This window comes from Cricetulus griseus, chromosome X (assembly GCF_003668045.3).
Source record: "Cricetulus griseus strain 17A/GY chromosome X, alternate assembly CriGri-PICRH-1.0, whole genome shotgun sequence".
Classification (NCBI taxonomy): Eukaryota; Metazoa; Chordata; class Mammalia; order Rodentia; family Cricetidae; genus Cricetulus; species Cricetulus griseus.
In genome coordinates this window covers 87938907-87964331 of record NC_048604.1, presented here as the reverse complement: position 1 = coordinate 87964331, position 25425 = coordinate 87938907, and the positions used below count along the sequence as shown (strand labels likewise).

The window sequence follows — 25425 nt, the reverse complement described above, 5'->3', positions numbered from 1 at the left end:
AATACAAGTACTTGCTAATGAGGGGATGAAGGTGTACAGTGTGAATAAAAATTCCTGGAAAGAAGCAGTATCTGCAGACACTTGTAGACTAATTAGAATGTCCACAGTGTAGAGAGATTGCAAGTCCAGAGGCCTCTTTTCTTATTTTAGGCCAAGCTGTCCTCCGGATTCCTTACTGATCTCTGTGACAGAACTAACATCTTGTGCCTTATAGACAGAAACCTTGCTGAGTCTGTTAACCCAGCAGAGCACTTGCTCCCACCAGCAAAAGTTTACACATTATCTTAGGCCTACAGAAAAGCTTCCCCCATCGCACTGTATCTGGCATTAGAATGTACCCACCAATGGATTTGAAACTTGCCCTAGCTTATGACTTCCTTTACTCAGGAGAACTACAAAACTTCATAAAATGGCTTTCATAATGGAATACAGAATTGGGGGTAGGCTAAATCTGGGCCATGATTATAATTATTCCAAGAAGATAATTGAGAGAAATTCTGGAAACACTCGGATCCCAAAGTTTCCCATTGTTTTTTTTTTTTTTTTTGGATATTATCTTATATGTTCAATAGTGATAGTAATAGAGAATGAATACAGAAAAAATTGAAGTTAATAACATATGGTAAAAAATAAGAGAATTTAATTCTTTTTCTTTTTTGTTTTTTCAAGACAGGGTTGAGAATGTGATTCTTACATTTATTTTTAAACTCTAAAAAAGATATATTTTAAAAAGGTCTCAGCCTGGCATGCATATTAGGGGAGCCCGTGATTTGACTTTAATGGAGCTACCTAGTAAGAGCAGTGGTGTGTGTGGTAGGTAAAAGAGGAACATTAGCAGACCTACATGCCACACTCAGGTCTGGTGTAAACAAATGTCTCTCAAAATCTATTTTGCTTTTAAGAACATTAAAATATATAGGGAGAAATAAGGAAATCATTTCAAAAATTATTCTTTAACACGTGTAATAGAATGGAAATCTAGCAATTTAGTAAAAGAAAATGTTTAAGTGAATGAGAAAACATATGTAATATGGTATTATTTTTAAAAATTAAGAGGTGCTGTATCTGTGGCTCAAGGGATATACCAGAAGAGAGGTCAAAAAGATTACTATGGCCAGAATATAAGAAGCCTGCAGTAAAAAGAAGTGTCACCTGTAAATGGCCATGTAACCAAGACCAGAATAACAGCAGTATCAATGGAAATACAAAAGTCCTTGTATTATAGGCTTGGTTGCTTGCCTGGTACTACTGGAAAATAGTAGAACTTTGAAAAATAATGACTTGTGGAAAGCATACCATAATGTAAAATTGCATTCAGAACAACTTCAAAAGTCACCATAGTTTATAACAGTCTTAAACTAATTTACAAGTCTAAAATTCAAAGTCTCTTCTGAGATTCATGCAATTTCTTAACTGTAATCCCCTATAAAATCAAAAAGCAGATGACATATTTCGAACGTATAATGGCATAGGGAGCATAGTCAGGAAATACCACACCAAAGCAAGACCCAAAAACAACTGGGCAAACTCCAAGCTTTGCATCTCCATGTCTGATTTCAAAAACGCTCTTCAGGTCTCCAACTTCTTTCAGTTTGTTGACTGAAACACACATCTTTCTTTTGGGCTGGTTCCCCTCCCTGTTAGCAGCTTTCCTTAGCAGCTGTCCCACTGGTATTGCATCTCTACCATTTTGGGATCTCCAAGGCAATTCAGGCTTCAACTTTGCAGCTTCAAACATGGCCTCTCTGGGCCTCCATGCAGAAAAACCCTGGTCACACACCTGGACTACGGGCTTTCCATAATCATAGTGAAGGGACCAGCTTCCCTTTCGGCAGCCATAACAGCCGAACACGTGCTTGCCATAAACCTGCCTTGGTCACTTAGAGGTCAGATGCCTGTCTTGTGACAAGGAACCCATCAGAAGTTAGTCACTAGAAAGTCAGATGCCTGTCTCGTGACAAGGAACCAATCAGAAGTTAGCTGGTGGCGCTATGCTTTACGACCCTGGGTGTGCTTTATGCACAAGCGCACAGCAATGACGTAGAGAGCATAGCAACCACCCTGGGAGGGCCTATGGGCCATAACAACCAGTTGACCAATCAACACAGGGCAAGCCCTCCAAGCCTGGAGGCACACCAATCCTGAGCCTGTGCATACCCCTAGACACTCCCCTTACGCTGCCCTATAAAGATCTGTGCGCAGCGGCTTCAAACTGTCTTTTCTAGCCATCCGCCATGGCAGGTGTGTGAAAGAACCAAGCTAACATGGGGTTAGCTCGTTAAATTACAATAAAGCCTCGTGCAGTTTGCAGCAAGCTCTCGAATCCGCCTGGAGATTGGGGTGACCGCGAACGTGGCCTGGGACCCCGGATACTTGAGTTTTCGGGGGTCCAACAATAGAGAAATATTCCATAATACCTGTCTTCTATCCTTGACTATAAAGACAATACTATGTGGCCAAGTTCTGTTGCTTGCTGGGGCTGGAACAAAGCCTGCTTGCTCAATTACATCTTCACCAGCTTTCTGTTTTTGATGGTTTCCTTCACTGTCTTAAGTTTGGCTGTCCTGAAACTGGATCTATAGACCAGGCTGGGTCAAACTCAGAGATCCACCTGCCTCTGCAAGCAGAGTGCTGTGATTAAAGGCTTGCACCACCATACCCAAACCTAAGTTGCTCTTTACTTCCCTTTCACTTTTACAAATGGAAGCTGAGCTGCTTTGAGTATTGCTCTGAGGTCACCACTCCCTTTAATCAATTTCTTAATCTGTTTATCTCATTGAACATATGACTTAACTTCATTCTACTTCCTGGTGCCCCTTTTCTCCTCAGTCTATACATTTTGTATTTTTCCTTGCTCAGCTTGCACCTTTTCATTATACATCTTCACTAGAGTTCACACTAATAACTATAGGAAACAGTCAATACTAGGCTGTTTTATGATTCCCGTTGCCAATGGAATTAATCCAAAATTCTTTACTTCAGTCTCAGGCAAAATTTTTGCACAAGGGCAAAAAGACAACACATAGTTCACCAAAATATCACAAGACCAGTCTCTATACCACACGCTAACAGTCTTCTCCTCTAAATCCTCTTGAGCCAGGCCCCCACAGCTTGAATCACCGTCAGCATCACTGTCTTCCATGTTTCTACTCGGATGGTCCATTAAATTCCACTTAAAGTGTTCAACTGCTTTTCTAATCTATAGTCCCAAATTCCACATCCCTCCAAACAAAAACATGATAGAGCTTATCACACAATACCCAAGTTCCTGGTACCAGATTCTTAGTTAGGGTTTCTATTGCTGTGAAGTGATACAATGACCACAGACATTCTTTTTTTTTTTTTTTTTTTTTGAGACAGGGTTTCTCTGTGTAACAGATGTAACTGCCACTTTGTAGACAAAGCTGGCCTCAAACTCACAGAGATCTACCTACCTCTGCCTCCCCAGTGCTAGGATTAAAGGATTGCACCACAATGTCCAACAAAGATTTGTTTATTATGTATACAGTGTTCTGCCTGCATTATGAATATAGGCCACAAGAGGGACCCAGATCATATTACAGATGGTTGTGAGTCACTATGTAGTTCCTGGGAATTGAACTCAGGACCTCTGGAAGAGCACCTAAAATGGTGAACCATCTCTCCAGCCACAGCAACTCTTATAAACTAAAAATATTAATTGGTGTTAATTGGTGCTAGCTTATAGTTCAGAGGTTCAGTCCATTATCTTCATGGCGGGAGGCATGCAGATAGATATGCTGCTGGAGAAGGAGTTGAGAGTTCTACATCTTGATCCTCAGGCAGCAAGAAATGAACTGTTTACCACACTAGGTACAGCTTAATTATCTGAGACCTCAAAGCCCTCCCCCACAAGGCCAGACCTACTTCAACAAAGTCTCACCACCTAATAATGCCACTTCCTATGGACTAAGCATTCAAACACATGAGTCTATGCAGGCCATTTGTATTCAAATCACAAGCACCAACACTGATTCATTACTGGTTTGTTAACTTGGACAGTGACATTTTGAAAACCTGCCTTTAACTGGATAAATCAGTGCTTATACAAAGTTATTCACTGAAAATAGCTGGATAAAAGAGATGCTATCTGTTTAACCAAATTGTTGAAAATTACTCCATATTTTTGTCTAGTCAATATTTAATTATCTATAGTATTTTTGTCTATACAATGAAATAAACATTTTGAGTACACATACCTGATGGCATTTTAAACAGAAACAAATTACAGTGGACAATCAACTAAATTCTCCAAGGGCAGACATTTCTTGTGAATCCCAACCACATTTTCAATAACTAGTTTAAGTACCAAGAATGTCATATAACTTTTCCTATGTTCATTATAAGAATATCTTCTCTCTTGAAATATGATTCTAATTTCTGTTTCCTGTGGTAGTCAACTATCCGTCATCTGTAAGCTTCTTTGTATGTACTTCTGCCATTAGGAATTGGTACCACCTTTGAAAATATGAGTATGTTTTAACCATCTTTGTACCTTTTAAATGATCTATGTGGAGTTATTCATATAAGAGGTTTACTAATTTGTGGAACTATAAAAATTGTGTAGGTAACACTCTTTTTTATTTTTAATTTATTTTTATTTCAATTTGTAACAAGCTTGCTTCACATGTCAATCCCAGCTCCTTCTCCCTCCCCTCCTCCCCCGTCCCCCACCAATCCCCCAAATCCTTCACCCCACATACCCTCTGCTCCCCAGGGAGGGTGAGGCCCTCTAAGGGGGATCTCCAAAGTCTATCATATCATCCCAGACAGGGCCTAGGCCCTCCCTCAAGTGTCCAGGCTGAGAGAGCATCCCTACATGTGGAATGGGCCCCCAAAGACAGGGATAAATACTGATCTACTACCCAAGGCCCATAGATTTCCTTACTGACACCCAAGTTCAAGAGGTCTGGATCATTCCCATGCTGCTCTCTCAGCCATCAAGCTCCCCCATGAGCTCCCCCTTTTTCAGTTCAGCTGTAGGTAACACTCTTATATTATGGCTTTTACTAAAAATTGACCAATTGCAAAATAATTCCCTGAAGTAATACTTACAGTTTCTCATATCTTTCTCCTCAAAAAAGAGAAATATTAGATGTGGTATAAAATGACTTTGATGTAGAAACAACTTTAACAAAAGTATATTATAAATGAGTAAATGAATCAATAGAATTCATAAATTCTGAAAAGCTTCTGTGATACAAAAGTACTCACCTGTATGTTCAAATCAAAGCCAATTTCACGAAGACTATTTATAATAATCAAGCTATTGTGCAAATACTGTTCAGGACGTTTTGGTCGTGTGTACATACTTGTAAAATGAGACTCAATCTAGAATTTAAAGCAAACAACTTTAATTAATGGAATAAAAACAGATGGATGTAAGTTTCCTTTGTAGTGCCACAAAGGCTCATTTGGATCTTAGCATCTGAAACAGAATACTGCACTCAGCACTTAAGACTAAAAAAAAAGGCAATACTAGGTAGTACCATTCATGTGTTTCAGTCAGATTGAAGACATTGAAGAAAACAGTTTACAGGAAATAAACTTCAACTCTTTATCACAAGCTTTCCTCAACCAGGAAACTACCATTGGACAGGGAAATAACACTTACCAAAAATGGGCAGTATGCTGCCAGCTGTGTAGCAAAAACAAGGCCATCAAAAAGATCTGCCTCAAAATTCACTATCCATCTCTCAGAAGGAACACCATCTGTTTGGAAAAAAGGAAAAATAAATAACATTTTAACTCTGTTGTGATATGACATATAGCATTTTGAAGAACAAAGAAAACAATGTCTTTTTAAAACAATATGATTTTCATGAGTACTAGGTATGATGGCTACATTAGGCAACATGACACAACTACAGTCACCTGGGAATAGTCTCAATAAGAGAGTGTCTACAGTGGATTGGCTATAGGAATGTCTGTGCTCCTAGAAATGTCTTAATTACATGAATTATATGAAGTGGGGACCACCGGCCAACTACTGCAGATACTATTCTCTTGACAGAGTGCTGGAATGTGTGAGTAGCAAAGGTGAGCATAGTATTTTTGCACTCATTTCTCTAATTCTTCAATACACATGTAATGTATCTGTTTGAAGTTTCTGCATTGGCTTCCCCACAGTGATGGACTGTCACCCAGTATTATAAGCTAAAATAAACTTTCTTTACCTCTAGTTTGCTTTTAAATTATTTTGTCAGAACAACAGAAATGAAATTAAAGCACTATGAAATATATCCCCATGGCTTAAAGGCAACTATAAAAAGTCTCATTTCTTTTTTTGTTGTTATTGTTTTATTTTGTTTGAGACAGGGTTTTTCTGTGTAGCTTTAGAGCTTGTCATGGCACTTGCTCTATAGACCAGGCTGGCCTCAAACTCCGAGATCTACCTGCCTCTGCCTCCTGAGTGCTGGGATTCAAGGTGTTCACCACCACTGCCTGGCAAAATGTCTCTTATTTCTACATGAGCCCCTCTGAAAAACACTATTTTATGTACTAATACAACAGAAATCTAGTATTTTAGCATTATTCACATTTCCTTCATCCCTTCCTTTGTTCCTTCCTTCGTTTATGAAGGATCCTCAGAGAGCCCCGGGTGTCCTTGAACTATCTATATATAAGAACATGACCTTGAAGTCTGATTCCACATCTTCTATCTTTGAAATGCTGGGATTTCAGACTTATGCTACCATACCCTATTATACATATTATTTTTGATTATTATGTTCAAATGTTTGACCAGCTATGAACAACATGCATAAATACTGAGGCTCAAAAGACATGTTATTGCTTTAAATTCTATAACAACAGATTATTTGTAGAAAAATTTGTTCAGCATGTGGGATATTTAGAAGATGGAGATTTATGGCTTGAATATATCAAAACTGGACTATGAAAAATAATATGAGTAAGAAGAGTAACAAAAAAACCTCTCAATTACAAAAGTGTTATAACACTGAAACTAGAACAAGAAGGGAAAGTAGCTGGGTACCAGGTATGTAGCTGAAAAGCTATCCAAAACATGGTTGTAAAGAGCTTAGACAGAATTTATTCCTATTGTTAAACACAATATATCCTTATTTTTAAAGTTTCTGAAAAGGCACAGATTCTTCATAGTTTTTATATCCTCTCATTTGAAATCAAACAAGATAACGTATCATAGCCCTCTAATTCCTTCTCTCATTCCATGAAGAAGAAATGACAAAGCCTATGTTCAGGACATGTTCCTGTTAATTCAACAAACCAAACTTGGATTTCACTTTAAAGTAAAACACTTCATTTTCTCTTAGACCACAGACATCCAATATACTTTACAGAAACCGCTGGAAGTTTTTCATCCACAAATTCAGTATTAAATATTTCAGTAAGGTTTCTATAGCATTGTACCCTGTGAAATTATTCTAGGAACTGCAGATAAACAGAAATCATCACCTAATGCAGAACAAATAATGATAACAAATATATTTTTCACATCACCTTGAAGAATAAGTGACAAAATTATATTCATCTTAAATAAATATGGTATTTTGGTTTATGTGTACCTCCTGCAGTGACTCCTAAAATCAAGATAATTGACATATTAGGAACTGCAAATAGTTACCATTCTGTGTATGCTTATGGTACTTGATAAAAGTACTTCTCTTAATTTGTAGCCCAGGCTGTTCAAGAAAAGTAATTTGCCTTTATTTTTTCTATGAACTGAAAGCAGTGACATATTTGATCTGATAATGGCAACCTGCTATCTATCAACACTAACCATGGCTCACTTAGTGGAGATAAATTTCATTCACCGGATATCAATTTCTCTTGAGTTTATCTGTCAGTGTTTGGCATTTTATTTCAAGATCATTAAATGTCTCAAAAGTCCTCAGTGAAATCTAATCCTGACAAGTTGTAGCAACAAAATACCTGGAAAAAACAATTTAGGGCAAAGTTAATTTTGCCTTGTAATTCCAGGAGTTGCAGTACACCATGGCAAGAAGGGAATGATAGCAGTATGACAAGGTGGTGGCTTGTCATACTGCATCCAGTCAGAAAGCAGAGAATAGTGATTACTAGTTCTCAACATGCTTTCTTCTTTCTATACTAGCCCATGGAATGGTGATACCAGATGTGTTTTTAGGGCCTTAATTAATCTAATCTAGGTAATTCTTCAAAGGAATGCCTGCAGTTATTTTTCTAGGTGACTTCAGGTTCCATCAATCTGACAATCAATCACAAACATCATCTCTAGCACTTGTCAACTTGACACCCAAGAATATGACCTTTAAACCATTATCTTCTACTTTTTCACCCAGATAGTTTCATAACTATCTCATAATGCAAAATGCACTCAGTCCATTTATTAAAAATACCCAGTTGAAAAGACCCAATAATTTACACACAAAGTGCAAAGGTCAAGTTTCTTCTGTGACTGAGGCAATTTCTTAAATATGACCTTCTATACAAACAAAAAAGACATGCTTAATCGACAATGGCATAGAATAAACTTTCTCATTCTAAAAGAGAAGAAATGAGGCATAACAAGGAATGATTAGAACAAACCAAGACTGAAACCCAGCAATGCAAGATGAAATCCTGCAGCTTTATGTAGGACATCTGGAGCTTGTGGTAAGAATGTACTGGGATCCAACAGGCTTTGGGAGTCTCACCACTCCATTTCTGCCACCAGCAGTACTTAGTGCTTCTGTGCCTCTCCCTGGCAGACACCCTATATCCTTAGCATCACCAGGTCTATCATAACCCTGGCTTCATCTGTAGAGTTCCATACAGTGACTACTTGAGGCCTCCTTGCAAGTACTCTAACCCTGCCACACATTGTCCAGTCCCAGTAGCTCTCTGAAAACATGGAGCAAGACTAAATGACACTTTCCAACTTAGCTTACTCACACCTATGAAGACAGTACAACAAAGAGCATAGTGCTTATTTTTGTGCCAAGTGAAGGTGTAGCCTGCTTCCCCACAGGGCCACAAGGCTTCTGTATACCTTTAATGGTGATCCTGAGGAAATATATTCCTAGGTGGTTTCATTTGAACTGGGGATTCTATCACAAGCATTCTCAGTCCAGGCTTTCTCCCTTCAAATGAATTTGGGTGTTTGCAAAATGGATCCATTAAGAGATGGGATCTTACTCTATGGGCATCTTTCCTATTGCCTATGTTTAAACTTATTTCTACATTTTTCCTCACCAAAAATCCAACTGTGGTCTATAGGCCCTTCTTGCTTTCTTGCTGGTATATAGTTTCAACTTGCATTTGAAAGGAATATACCCTGATTATTAACTCATTTCTTTCTGAAAGTATCTGTTCCTTCTTGGACTTACCCTGCAATTAGAGCATTTATCTAGGTTTTTCTGTTGTAAGTGTAGGAGCTCATTTTTATCCCTGGCTCTCAACTTATACCTACAGAAAACAATGGTACTGATGTTTTGTTTGTTTGTTCCTTTGTTTGTTTTTTTCAGTCCATCACAACTTTAGAATTGCTTTGGTAAAAAACTAACTTGTCAAATACCAGCAGGCGTGGACTGGTGCTGGTCAAGTATAGCTTTAAATAAGAAGAGGATGGAATGCTTCCGAGGACAATGTTTAGAATATGTAAAATCAAAACTTTAATAAAACTCCTTTCTCATTGCTCATTTCATGACTGTGCATTGTCTATTATGTCAAAGGCTGTTGTCAAAATGTCACTATGGTTTACATCAGGCTTAGGTATATTAAAAAATTCCCTCTGCTTATATGATAGCATTTTGATACAGGCAATTCTTTCCTCAATATTCTAAGGTTTTATACAAAATGGCAGCTAAGTTGAATGAATAACACTGGCATCAGAAAGGTTACTGAAAACAGAGGTATTAGGCACTATCCAGTATTTATTGTAATAGAAAAGTAGTTTAACAAAATATTAAGGGAATTAACAGCTTTATCTAGCCTTCAACTGTGAGAAATAAAAAATTCAAATGCTACTAGACATTTTAAATCAAAATTGACTTTTGAGCTTCTATTTCCATTCAGCTTAAAAATATATTACCTCAAATAGATATCTTAAAATTAAAATAAAATGTTGGTACAAAATAGTATTTTTGAAGTGAGACATGGTTGCTAAAATCAAAATTGAATCATATAATGCCATGAAAATATTAATGCCTTTATTTTAATGAATATTAGAATTGGTAAATTAATTCTATTTTAGATAATTTCAAGATATGTTTAGCAGTTTTGGTGAGAAAAAGACATGTAACAAAAAATTCAAAATTTTTATTCAATTAATTATAATAAAATATATTTGCATTTGTAAAATCACTACTATTATCTAAATTCAGAATATTTTATTTTAATGAACAGAATAGTTGTACAAACTTATGAGGTGTGACATGGTATTTCAAACATGAATATAATGTATGATAATCCAGGATAACTAGCATATCTAACACTTCACACATTTATCATTACTTTCTATTGAGAACATTCAATATCATCTTTTCTATCTATTTTAAAACATATTTTATTATTAAACTGCACTGCACTATGAACCAATCTTACTTTTTAATCATTGGTTAAAGAACTCCAGTATTCTTCATTCTTGCCATACTTAAGCAATTCTATAACATTTTACTGTGGATTTAACAAATGTAAAACCAAAAACTACATGCTCTGTAGCTGGGGAAATATCTCAGTGGTTAAGACAATCAATTTCCTTTACTAATTTAATTGTGTAAACTGCAATCTCCATCCCCTGAAAATATAAGCAGTGACTAAGATTTCTTTACCAGTAATGGAATTTGTCTTGCTTTAGCCTACTCTCTAGATAAGACTTACTCAATTATTTTAATATAATTTTTTTGTTTTATGTGCATTGGAGTTTTGCCTGCATATATGTCTGTGTGAGTGTGTCAGACCTCTGGAACTAGAGTAGCAGGCAGTGTTGAGCTGCCATGTGGGTGCTGGGAATTGAACCTGAGTCTTCTGGAAGAGCAGCCAATGCTCGTACCCACTAAGCCATCTCTCCAGCACCAAGTTACTGAATTATTAAAGTATCAGTATCACTGTTCCAATCACTACAAATTTTCTTTCACTGAATTTTTTCTTCAATGATCTAGTCAAGGATTCCAAGAGATCTTTGTTCAGAGAACAATGAAACTGATTAAGTATGAAGTCATATGAGAGAGAGAGAGAGAGATCTGTTGTTTGTTGGTGAACAGTTAGATTTTCCATTTTCTAGAATGCATGACTCTTTCCTTTACTCCCCATATCACAATGAACAAGGCTGTTGATATATTGAGGAGAGTTTAGCTTTCTGGAATCACAGTTGTTTTGTGTCCTTGGCATCTCTCTGAAATTAGTGCAGAACATTAACTTAGTCGTGACTAGTAGGGACTGATGGACAGTTAAAATGAAACAGCAAAAATAGGACAAAACCAATAATTAAGTAGTTAATATTGAACACTAAAGAAAGAGTCTGGAACTTTTGAAGAAATGCAAAGTTCCAAAATAAAAAAGTTACCATTTTATGGCTTAATGAAATTAAAATTTTGCCAAAAGAACATGGTATCTACAAATTTAAGACCTCAATAACACATTTGTCTAAAATAAACATTACTGAAACATTTAAAAATTTTCCTGGCCGGGTGTTGGTGGCGCTCACCTTTAATCCCAGCACTAGGGAGGCAGAGGCAGGCAGATCTCTGTGAGTTCGAGGACAGCCTGGTCTCCAAAGCTAGTGCCAGGATAGGCTCCAAAGCTACACAGAGAAACCCTGTCTTGAAAAACCATAATTTTTTTCCTAAATACACAAAGATCATTGTTTATAAAGCTATTATAAAATGTTAATTTGTAAATTTATTCAGAACTCACTGGAGATTTTAAGTAATACAAAATAAAGGATAAATGTCAGCAACTGCACTTAATGGTAGCTCTTCATAAAAACAATATTTTCATTTCTAATAACATAATCATAACACTGAGAAAATATAAGTATATGCTAAGTTGTATTCTAGAGATTAATTCAACAGCATGTTTAAAAGATGCTAATTTCAATATTTTTTATAAAGGGAATGGCTAAATGTAAGTTCTTATGCTATCAGATACTCCACTCTGTACTAGAAATTGGTTAGTTACTGTTCTTAGACTCACTGAGTGATTAAAAGATGATAAAAATGCAACTAGCCAGGCAACACAGAAATTGAAGTAAAGGATCCAAATGAATGATGCTTTATCACATTCATACTCTACTAACAAAAGTATTGTTACTAAGGCCTGAACAAAATGATTACTGAAGAGAGTTGAGCGCTGAAGTGTTAATGATAAAATAGAGTAAAGTGCACGCAGTAAAAAGAAATGTCCTGTTTACATGTGAGAAATATCCATCATTTATTACATAGAACATGCATTTTGTACTTCAAAATATATAAAACAAATGCATGCCAGGGTGCCACACTTTCAAATGCATACTGGATCTGTTCCTCCTCACTTCCTCCTTTCATCTGTCTCCTCTCCTATCTCCTATGCCTTTCCCTTGTACACTACCACATATTCTTGTTCTCTCTCTTCTCAGACACTCTTAGCTACCATGTGTACTAATGAAAGGAAATTTCCTCAAACTGAGATTGATGGTCTTGCTCAGGATTAACCCATGTAGTCTCCATTCAGTGCTAAATCCAGCTGTGCTAGCTAAAGTGTCCAACCTCTACACACTTAAGTCTTGAGTTTAAAGAAACTAGAATAAACAATGATTTCTTAACACAGTTCCAAGATCACAGCTATTATTCATGATTCTTCAAATGAAAAAGGCAGAAATCTAAAAATAGTGGCTTTAATCTTAATGCTCTGGATGGCTGCCCCTCTCAGCAATTTTTACAGCTTTATACTCATCAATATACCATTTCACCAATGAGTTGCTTCACTCAGTCTTTACATGTTCTGTCATTAAAAATAAATTCCAATGAGATAAATTTAGCAAATCTACTCAAATTGCCACAGAAGGGTAGGCAAAACACCACAGTACATAATGTAATTAAAAAATTATTTAATAAACTCTCAAGAAGTTTTGGAAAATACATAAACAACTAAAAGTATTTGTTGCTCATACAGCTGAAAAAAGCATAGAATGCTCAGAACAATCATCATGGCCCAATAATCAATTTACTGAAAAATGCTTTAGGGTGAATGTTTTGTCTTGATAGTACCCATTTTCTTTTCTTCTTCTCTTTTTTAAAATTTCTTTAATTACTACTCATATTTGCATATCCATCACCCCATTCCCTCCACCTCGAATCCTCCCATGTTCTCCACCAACCACCCCCACCCATTCTCCAACTTCTCCCCAGGGATAATTAGGCCCTCCACAAGGGACCTTCAAAGTCTGTCATATCATTTGGGGGAGGGCCTAGGTCCTCCTTACTATATCTGGGCTGCAATAGTATCCCTCCCTAGGGAATGGATAGTACCCATTTTCTTAATTACTTTTTCTATGTAGGTTAAATGAAGTGAATCTATCTATGAGTTTTCATTTATCAAAGTAAATCTTTAATTGTTTGACACTGCATATATATCTTGTGTAAATTCTACCGTATTACACAAGTATTGTCTTCCAGAAGCAGTATTTAAGAATTAAATACCCCTAATGGTTGTAGTTCTAACAAGAAAGGGTCCCTACAGGATCATGCAAACACTTGGTCCCCTACTGTGTTCACTTTCTTTTGAAATCTTTTAGAGTAGATCTACAATTGACAAGTGGGACTTCATAAAACTTAGCCACTTCAACACAGCTAAAGAAACAATCAACTGGGTGAAGAGGAAGCCCATGGGAGAGAATCTTTAGCAGCTACACATCTGATAGAGCATTCATGCACAGAATACATAAAAACACAAAACAAAAACAAAAATGACACAGCAAACGACCTGTTCCAAAACAAGGCTAGGACTTAAACAGAGTACTAAAAGAAAGAGAAAAAAAGCTAATAAATACCTCAAAATGTTCATTATCCCCTGCAGTTAGAAGGTGAAAATAAAAATAACTATTTGGTTTCACCTTCTATCAATCATAATGGCAAAGATAAAAAAAAAACTCTACTGATATCAAAAGCTGGAAAGGGTGCTGTAAAAAGGGAATGGTAATTCACTACGATGAGATTAAAAACTGCTGAGGCAATTATGGATATCAGTGTGGAAAACTCTGAGAAACATAAAGGTAATCTACCATATGACCTAGCTTTAACCACACATTGGCACATGAACAAAGGACTTGGCACCCTACTCAACAGGTATTTTCTCAGTTGTGTTCATTGCTTTTCTATTAAAAATGCCTATAAAATGGAGACAACCTAAATGTTGAAGCAACAGATGGATGGTTAAGGAAAATATGGTATATATACACTAAAGAATATTATTTACCTGTAAATAAAAATTGAATCATGAGCTTTGAAGGCAAATGCGTAGAACTAGAAAAGATCATTCTGAGTTAGGTAACCAAGACACAGAAAGATGCATTTTCTCTCTTATTATAGGCTCCTAACTATAAATCTGTAGAGACGAGTACATATTTTGGGATAAATATAGAAACCAGGAAAGATGAAAGGACCATTGCTGGTGTAGGGACACTGGATTAGAGGAGTTAATACAGAGAGAAGTAACAGGGTACAAATGACCTGACTGGTGAAATGAGAAAATGGGAGATATTTGAATTGGGGTGGGGGTGGTATTTAGAGAAGATGGGGAAAAGAGGGTAAAATAAAAATGAGGATGACCTAAACAAGGGGTTGCTCATGGACTCCAGACTGACAACTGGGAAACAGCCCTCAAACAGAATCCCTGAACGAGGAGGTCAGTTTGAATGTCTGAACAATCTATGGGGCCACTGGTAGTGGATTAGTATTTACCCCTAGTACAGGAATGGACTTTGGGAGCTCAATCCACATAGAGAGATGCTCTCTCATCCTAGACACACTTGGGAGGGTCTAGGCCCTGCTATGAATGATATGGCAGACTTTGAAGATTCCCCCATGGAAAGCCTCACCTCCCTGGGGAGCAGAAAGGGGTTGAGACAGGGGGCCAGTTGGGGTCATGGGAGGAGGTGAAGGAGAGGGAAATGAGACTGACATGTAAAAGGAGCTTGTTTCTAATTTGAATTTAAAAAAAAATTAATCTGTAACCCCACCATAAAAAAAGAAAAAAATAAGGATGTTTAAAAAATTCCTAAGCACTTTTATCAACTATGTATTTCAAAAGCCTAGGATACATATAAGTCTGTGCATAAATGTACACAGAGTTCAAATGTAATTTTTTCTTATCTGGGCTGACAACACTCCCTCTAGTGTTTTCAAAGACCACCTTAACAACTCCAAAACCAGGCATGAGAAGCCCTTTTTGAACTGCTATTCAGGGCTATCCAAGAGAATCCCAAACATAAATAGGCAATTGCTATTGCAATTGGTTGTTTCACAAAGGTGGAAGTTAAGTCCCTGTTGCTGAAGACACCGTGTACTTCAGACACAGCGTCCAGAGACTCCTGACCTAGAACTGATCTGCCGCCCTTCCTGAGAAAAAACTTTGGTGGTACAAGAAGACACCAGGCAAGTTTCCAAATGGGGGACACAGTGATTATACCTTTGAACCACAGCAACCAGTATGGCAAGATAACACTAAGAATGCAGTAGGAGCTCACACATCTACACAGTAAACAATAGCTCTCCAACAGGGCATGAGTACCACTCAAAAGGAGGGAAACCATGCCTAGTACTGGAAACCTAGCCAACTTCCCAGGGATATAGAAGTCATGGACCTTGAAAGAAAACTCACAACCACTAATTTATTGAATCAGCATAAAATCCTTAGCTAAAACGTTTTGCTTACATCCACAGAAAAATGTAGTCCTCACACCTTACCAAGGAAACATATGTTTACAAAATACTAAGGCCATTATAGAAAACCACAACTTGAAATTGCAAAGTAATAGAGTCCAGAGACACATAAAACAACTCCTGAACCTAAGTCTCAGGTGATATTGCAGAAGAGGGGACAGAAAGATTGCAAGGGCCAGAGTAACGGTGATTTTCAGTAAGATTGTATCTCCTAATAATATCAAAAGCTACACACACAAAATCTCACCAACGTGACTGCCAAAATATGAGCTGAACAAGGACAACAGATATGACAAAGTGGATAGGGGAATCCCAGGACATCTTAGCCCTACACAAGCAATGAACTACAGTAAGGAATATTGACTATGGGAGAAATGATCTTCCTCAGGGAAGAGCATATCTATTGGTTATACAATACAGAATAGTCAACCCTGAAAACATATACAGCAATAATATTACACAGATGGAGCAGATGGTACTTATGCATTTATAAATACACACACACACACACAGAGACATGCACACACATATATGTGTGTGTGTATGAACTAACAAATAACGAAAAACAAAAAAGAGGCCATGAATTTGAAAGAAAGCAGGGGGAGGTCTATGGAAGTATTTGGAGAGAAGAAAGAAAAGAAGATATGATGTAAGTATAGTACAATTTCAAAAGCCAAAAGGATTAATTTTAAAAAAGAACCTGTACCTTTAAAGAAGTCCACATTCTATGGGGGCGGGAGCCAGATAAAAAGATACATATTATGTTAGAAAAGTTCTATTCAAATACAAATAAAGAACAGTAGATAAACAGCTTGAAGATTGTGCTGTTTTGAAGAGAGTATTAGGTAATAATGTCTTCAATTTATGAGAAAATGCAATCCCCTATGCCTTTAATCCCAGCACTCAGGAGGCAGAGGCAGGTGGATCTCTGTGAGTTTGAGACCAGCCTGGTCTACAATAGCTTGTTCCAGGACAGCCTCCAAAGCCACAGACAAACCCTGTCTCGAAACCTCCCCCCTTAAAAAAAAACCAAAAATCTTACTTAAAACCAAACTCTACAATCTTCTGCTTAGTTCCTGGGCTTTAACTGAACTTCACAAGTGGAGTATTAGCAAAGTCTACTAAGAGCACAAAAGATTTGTATGTTCTCTGAGGAAAGAAGGAGCTTTAAAACAAAACACATATTTCCATTTAATACAGGTAATGCAGAGGACAGAAAGGAAAAATATATAGCTATATTAGCAACTAGATCTTTACAAAATGAATTTCAGGCTCTTGGTAGAGAATTCAATGTAGCTGTTTATTAGGGAACAGTTAAATATGTTTGTGTATGAGGTTACCATGATCTCCTGAATAAAGAATTAATGAAACGTTATTTTCACTGAGTAAGATCCAACCTGACATTCATAAATAAAATGCAAACTAAGTTTAGTACTTTACACAGCTGAAAATGCTAGCAACAATGTTATGGGTGTCTTTAATATCCAATTTCCCAGAAGATGTCTATATACATTACATCATTTCTCTTCCCAAATATACTAAAAGGAATTTTTTTACTATCTCACCCTGAAGTTCTTGAAATGATATCCTTCCTACAAAATACAGAATAAATCATGTAAGTAGTTTAGAATCCACAGATTCTGAATATGGTTCCATACCCCTTGTATGTTTGCACTACAAATTTTAACTGTTTACAGGAAAAAATCATACCTGTTTTATTGTTTTTCCATATAACATGTCGATGACTCTCATAATTTGTATTCAACCAACTAAGTAGAATTCTTTCAGAATTAGAATATATGTTGCTGGATGCAAAACAAGGGTTGATTTTGGATGTAGTCTCCCCATGTAGAGGTGGAGCAGAATTGTAGCTATGTGGTGTGACCCGAGAGAGAACCATAACCTGGAATTTTAAAAGAAATAGTTACTAGAATCACATGGACAATAAATTCATATTTGAAAAGTTAATTATCCCAAGCATATAGGCAAGGGATAACAATAGTATTTTCTGGTTAATGCATACTCTCTGGAATAAGAGAATAAATGAGAGATGTGCCACTAGTGGTCATTTTCAGTCTTCAACTTTTTGCTTAAATATCATTTATACTATGGAGTTGCTTACTATGCAACTTTCAACAAGACACTTCTTACTTAATTAAAAAAATTCTATAGTTGACCACAGATCTATTAAAATGTCAATTCATTAACTCACATGAATGTGGCACACTTTTTGTTTTCTTATAGTTCACAAAGCTTAAAATATTAACTATGAAAAACATACCCATCTGTATTAGTATTTTTAACTTACCCATCTGTATTAGTTACTTTTGCTGCTATAACAAAATATCTGAAAAGAATGTTTTAAGGAAGAAGGGCTTTATATTGGCTCACAGTATTTTTAATTTTTATTATTTATTTATTTATTTATTTATTTATTTATTTATTTGTTTTCGAGACAGGGTTTCTCTGTGTAGCTTTGGAGACTAACCTGGCACTCGCTTTGGAGAACAGGCTGGCCTCGAACTCACAGAGATCCACCTGCCTCTGCCTCCTGAGTGCTGGGATTAAAGGCGTGCACCACCAACTCCGGCATGCTCACAGTTTTAAGGAAAGGGAAACACTGTCTCCAAAATGTGCGATAACTGGTCACACTGTAACCAGAGTCAGGAAGCAGATAAAGATAAATGCTGGAACTCAAACTGCTTTCATTTTATTTCATTTTGGACCTTAGCCTGTGTAATGATATTACCTATATTTAGAGGGAGCTTCTTAGGTTAATTTGCCCAATCTAGTCATTCTCTCATACACCTGTCGAGAAGTTGTTATAGTAGATCCTGTCATTTTGACAGTCAACCTTAAACATTATGCCACCCAAAGTCAATTTGAAATAAAACTTACAGGGCATTTTTGTTGGCTAGTTTGGGATATGGTCTCGTGTATCTCCAGCTGGCCTCTAACTGGCTATGTAGCCAAGGCTGGCCTGTGTCTCCCCCCTAAACTATGGGACATGTGTGTGCCACTATGCCAGGCATATGTATATTTAAGGACATAAAGAGTACAAAACAATCATTCAGAGTATTTTGATCTCATGCTATTAAGTTTGGTATAGAATGTCACAGACTCATTCACTAAAAATTTACTTTATCTGATAAGTACAGAAATATATCAAAGAGGTACTAAGATTTGCACTTCACTAGCTATTGACAATTCTAGATTAGAGCAATAAACATTTTATTATGTATTTGGTGAAACAGTTATTCAATTATTGTACAATATATATTGTAAAAATTCTAAATAAATGCGTCATTTCAACTGTTTACATTATATACACATTCCTACCTCCAACACACAAGCACAATTTGATAATTTCATAGGTAGTTCTCTAACATCTTAGATGTGAAGAACACAACCTGAGTGACATATGTTCTAGAGATATGGTTGCCCTGCTCACATATACCTAGCATTCACCTCCCCATTCAGAAAGTTTATTGTGGGCAAATGTAAATTGCCACAAAAGTGAATGTTTTCCTAACAAAGAAAAACACATAGCCAACAGAGTTAATTTCTGGAACAAAGTATTTGATATTTGTTTCAGAGCCTGCTTTTGGGATAATCCAACCTAAGGTACTTTCATATCCAGGTATCTAACTATAGAAATAAAGTAATCATATCTTCATGTGTCATATATTTATGTTATGTCTCAAATAGCTTGAATTTGAAAATATGAAAGGCCTCAAATTGTTCTTTCCTGTCCCAAATGGAAATTAAGAGTTCTCAAGAAATCAATATAATGCAGAATGTTGGAATTTTATCTGAACTATATGTTGAGAATAGCAATCCATAAACATGAAAGGCATTATTTCAATATTTCCTGGAATTTCTATGATAGAAATATAACAAATATTGGATCAATAACTCCTGAGTTTCAAATCCTATATACTTTAAAATGCACCTGAAAGTCTTGAATATGGATTCCTAGTCCTTTCTGAACAATAACAAATGATGAATTACCTGACTACACCTAATGAGATAAATGTTTGGGGCTAATGATCTGAGTGAGCTTAGAATTCATCTATCAATTGTCACAGCTACTTTGGAATAAGATTTGCAAGCAAACCTTTACTGGGAACACAGATTTGATGAGAGGCTCACATGGATCACAGATGTATAATCTGATACAGAAAGAGTCAAAATATGCACAATTTATTTCTACAGAAGTTCTGTTTAAAAACAAACACTGTTCAAATATTTGTCAATTTTCACTCTGCCACCAAATAATAGTTCTTTAAATATTCTAATATATGTAGCTATATAAAGGAAAGGAGTAATAAAAGCTTATAGGAAGCACAAGACTTCACTTAATGCAAATAAAACACATTTGGAAGAAAATGATAGTATTTGTTGTTTATCAGCAAAGTCACAAAAGTATGAATTGATGTAATGAAATGGAAAGTACAGAAGACAGAATGTCTTGTTAAATATGTGAGCTAATGTTTCAAATTAGGTCAAATATTTTCAGCAATCTATACTCATGGTTTTACTACACCCAAACATTGCTTACATAACCACTTTTGTTAATGGTCTAATTTATGAATAAACATCAACAAATTGGCCTTTAATAGAACAGAGTCCAAGGTTATACAGTAGTATAGCATATTAAAGACTTATAAATAACATAGAATATTATGAAATAATGAATGTGTGTATAATACTGTCAAATGTATTTCTACTTATATATGAATGTGGATGTTATATTTGGCTTATTGCCTCTCATGAATAGCATTAATAATTGGTTTTATTACATTTCCTTTGCACATGAGATGACAATTTTTGACAATTAAATTTTCAATAAATACCTAGATATTTTAAGATAATTGACATGGATCTCTACTGAAGACTTACCTTGAAGAGTCCTAACTCCACAGAGAGAATCAATATTCAGTGTATAACCTTCTTTTAGATATAGAGATAGCTCATGGTTTAACACTAATACAAAAGTAAATCTGTAAGCAAATCAGACCCTAAAATAAATCTGTAAGAACTCAAAGTTAATTAAGACTTCAGATAAAGATTGTATATTGGACCAAGAACTGATACTTGAGTGTCAAATTTCAGCACTAAGAAATGAATGTACTCTTGAGTGTTGCATGGCTAGAAAACCAATGCAGATTCAGAATCAAGGTGCTCCTGCAAGTAATTAGTCCATGGAGACTAGGGCCCATCTATGTGACCACTTCGGACTTAAAAGTGCAGTGAGTGGATTTCTGGAAGCTGTCAAATGAGTTATAACTACTTTGTTGTGCCTGTACTTTAATGCTCCTACCTGGCTAATACAGGTAATAAATTCCAATATGATGTCTACTGTACCTGGCTAATACATGTTATAAATTACAGCATGAAATCTACTGCAGTTCTCCTTCTACTCATGTTTCTAATTATAGCTGGTAAAGCAAAGGAGGTACTATGCAAATAGTGGATTGAAGATAATATACAAACATATGGTTGTTTGAGGCTAAATTAAAGCAGGAATTAGCAATAACTGAGCAATGGCATTAATATTAATTTTCTGGTCTTTTTGCCTAATAGTAGGAAAAAATTCTTAAAGGACGTAAAGTATACTGCTATCTGCAGTTATCACTTGGCAAACTGGGAAGAAGAGGTTCAAATATAGAGGAAACTGTGGTTTGTATGTAAAATAGATAAAAATTATGAATAATAAAAGAAAACAAAACAGAATTTCAAACATAATATGGTGACTTACTGTATTATAATAATAAAGATTAAAAACAAAGCACTTGTAGTAATAACCGATCTATCCATATGTCAACTATTTGTATAAATCTCATAAAAGCAAAATAGAATATAGGTAATAGAGACTGTATTGCATAACTCAAATATATAATCCTTGGCTATGTAAATATTATATGATATAATCCATGAGTTGATTTTTATGATTTTTTTAAACATCTACTTATGAACCTAACTCAGAATCTGTCTGGTTTTATTTGAATGAAAAAAATTCAGCGGATTTGGATTCAACCTACTTCAAAAGCCAGTACTTAACAAATTGGAAAATCTAAAAGAAATGTAGAATTTTCTCCATAGATACCACTTATCAAAGTTAAATCAGGATAAGATAAACAATTTAAAAAGACCTATAACTGCCAAGGATTTAGAAGCAGTCATCAAAAGCCGTCCAACTAAAAAAAGCCCAGGGCCAGCTATTAATGCAGAATTCTACCAGACATTTGCAGAAAAGGTAGTGAGAATACTCCTCAAATTATTCCACAAAATAGAAACAGAAAGAATATAGCCAAATTCATTTAAGGAGGCAACAATCACCTTGGTATACAAAAAAACACCAAGACTCAACAAAGAAAGCAAATTACACAGCAACTTACCTCATGAAAATTGACACAAAAATACTCAATAAAATACCAGAAAACTAAATCCAAAAACACATCAAAAAGGATTATCCACCCTGACCAAGCAGGCTTCATCTCAAAGATACAGGCAAGGATCAAAATAAGAAAATCTGTCAATTTAACCTACTGCATTAACAAACCAAAAGAAAAAAAAAAACACGTAAGCACCTCACTAGATGCTGAAAAGGCATTTGACAAAAGCCAGCACCCTCTGATGATAAAAGTCTTAGAGAGATGAAAGACATACCTCAACACAATAAAGACAATATACAGCAAGGCTACAGCCAACATCTAATTCAATGAAGAGAAACTCAAAGCAATTCCACTAAAATCAGGAACAAGACAAGGATGTCCACTCTCCCCATATCTACTTAACATAGCACTCAAAGTTCTAGCTAGAGCAATAATACAACTAAAGCAGATCAAGAGGATATAAACTGGAAAGGAAGAAGTCAAAGTTAGCTATTTGTGCATGATTTGACAGTATGTATAAGGAACCCCACAAGTTCTACCAGGGAAATCCTACTTCTGATAAACACCTTCTGCAAAGTGGTTGGATAGAAAATTATCTAAAAAAATCAGTAATGCTGCTACATACCTATGATAAGTGGGCTAAAACAATAATCAGTGGAAAAACACCCTTCACAATAACCGCAAGTAATATAAAATATATTGGGGTAACTGTAACCAAGCAAATTAAAAACTCTAACCAAGCAAGTTAAAAACAAAAAGGAAATTGGAGAAGATATCAAAAGATGGAAAGATCTCCCATGCTCATGGATCAGTAGGATTAACATAGTAAAAATGGCCATCTCACCAAAAACTGTCTACAGATTCATTAGCAATCCACATCAAAATTCCATCACAATACTTGACAGTACTTGAAAGAACAATGCACAACTTCATATGGAAAAACAAAGAACCCAGGATAGCCAAATCAATCTGATACAATAAAAGAACTGCTGGAGATATTACCAACCCTGACTTCAAGCTCTACTACAAGACTGTATTAATAAAAACAGCATGGTATTGGCATAAAAATAGACAGGTTGAGCTGAGTGTTGGTGGTGAACGCCTTTAACCCGGCACTTGGGAGGCAGAGGCAGGCAGATCTCTGTGAGTTCGAGACTAGCCTGGTCTCCAGAGCGAGTGCCAGGATAGGCTCCAAAGCTACACAGAGAAACCCTGTCTCAAAAAACCAAAAAAAAATATGTTGAACAATGGAATTGAAGTGAATACCTAGCAATAAATCAACATACCTATGGACACTTGATTTTTGACAAAGAAGACAAAGATATATAATGGAAAAAAAGAAAATATTTTCAACAAATGGTTCTGGTTTAAATATCTGGCAGCACGTAAAAGAAACCAAACAGATCAATTATCTATGATCTCGTACAAAACTCAAGTCTAAGTGGATCAAAGACCTCAACATAAATCAAGATACGCTAAAACTGATAGAACAGAAAGTGTGGAATAGACTTGAATGTATTACAGAGGAGACAACTACCTGAACAGAACAGCAATCATGCAGTCACTAAGATCCTACCATTGAAAATTAACAAATAGGATCCCATGAAAGTAAAAAGCTATTATAAGTCAAAGGACACTGTCTAAAGGACAAAATAACAGCCTACAGAATGAGAAAAGATCTTCACCAAACCTGTATCAGAGGGCTAATATCCAAAATACATAAAGAACTCAAGAAAACAGACACCAAAACTCAATAATCCAATTAAAAAATGGGTTACAGATCTAAACAGAATTCTCAACAGAAGAATCATAAATGTCCTAAGAATCACTTAAAAAAATGTTCAACATCCTTAGCCATCAGGTAAATGAACATCAAAATGACACTGAGATTCTATCTTATACCTTTCAGAATGGATAAAGTCAAAAACACCAATGACAGCTTATGCTGGAGACAATGTAGAGAAAGTGGAACACTTCTCCATTGCTGGTGGGAGTGCAAATTCGTGTGCCCAATTTGGAAACCAATATGGCAGTTTCTTACTAAATTACAAATCAATATATCTCAAGACCCAACTATACAATTCCCAGGCATATACCCAAAGGTTGCTCTTCCATACCACAAGGACACTTGCACTACTATGTTCATAGCAGCTTTGTTTGCAACAGTCAGATACTGGAAACAACCTAGATTCACTCAACTGAACAATGGATAAAGAACACTTAATGTAAGTAATGGAGTATTACTCAACTGTTAAAAACAATGATATCATGAAATTTGCAGGCAAATAGATGGAATTCTAAAAGACCATCCTGGGTAAAGTAACAGAGACCCAAAAAGACAAATGGTATGTGTCCAATCGCAAGTTAATATTAGCAGTAAATGAGAAGCATGCTACAACCCATATACCCAGAGAAGCTAAATAACAAGTGAGGCTCAAGGTGGAGGCACATGAATCTCAATGTGAAGGGGAAATAAAATAGGCAGTGGCAGTGGATAGGGTAGGGGCTTGGAAGGCAGAATGGGGATGGGAAGAGAAGGGGATCAGGTAGGGGTGGAATGGAAGTATAGAGCACAGAGAGAGAGACAACTCGAATTTTGGGACATCTCTAGGTTGAGTTAGAAACCTAGAGCAATAGAAACTCCCAGGAATCTATGAGGGTGACCCTAGCTAAATCTCCTAGCAATGGGGTATATGGAACCTGAAGCAGCCATGTCCTATAACCAGGAAAGACTGGGAAGAGACTGGTACACTAACCCAGCCACAAACTCATCAACCTATAATTCCTTCTACTGAATTGCCTCATGCAGCCTTAATAGAAGAGGAGGTGCTTACACTCATTTCAACTTAATGTACATGGCTGGCTGATATCCATGAGAGATCCTTCTATAGCTGAAGAGAAACAGTGGAGGAGGAACGGAGGGGGTGAGAAGGGCAGAGAGATGATGGGGGAGGGAACTTTGATTTAAATGTAAAAACAAAATTCAAGATTAAACTAAAAAAGTACAATACAAAAATAAGAAGCTACATTGTAATAATCATATGCCAAGATAATGAAGAAAAACAATTAAAAGCTGAAAAAATGAATCTTAGTGGATTAGCAACAAGTCTGAAAAAAGGAGTAGGTGCTGTAACTGTAATTCTGGGTAA

The 25425-nt window shown here is 36.1% G+C and overlaps 1 protein-coding gene across 1 annotated transcript in view; it reads right to left on the bottom strand.

Annotated features, from left to right (window-relative positions):
• Window positions 1-25425, bottom strand: part of Cfap47 (cilia and flagella associated protein 47) — a 261790-nt gene that overhangs the window by 129163 nt on the left and 107202 nt on the right. The window contains exons 33-35 of the mRNA XM_027432785.2: window positions 17589-17781; window positions 5633-5730; window positions 5233-5349 (exon numbers count right to left, since the gene is read on the bottom strand). Of these exons, the coding sequence (XP_027288586.1) occupies window positions 5233-5349; window positions 5633-5730; window positions 17589-17781 (408 nt within the window). The remainder of the gene's footprint in view (window positions 1-5232; window positions 5350-5632; window positions 5731-17588; window positions 17782-25425) is intronic.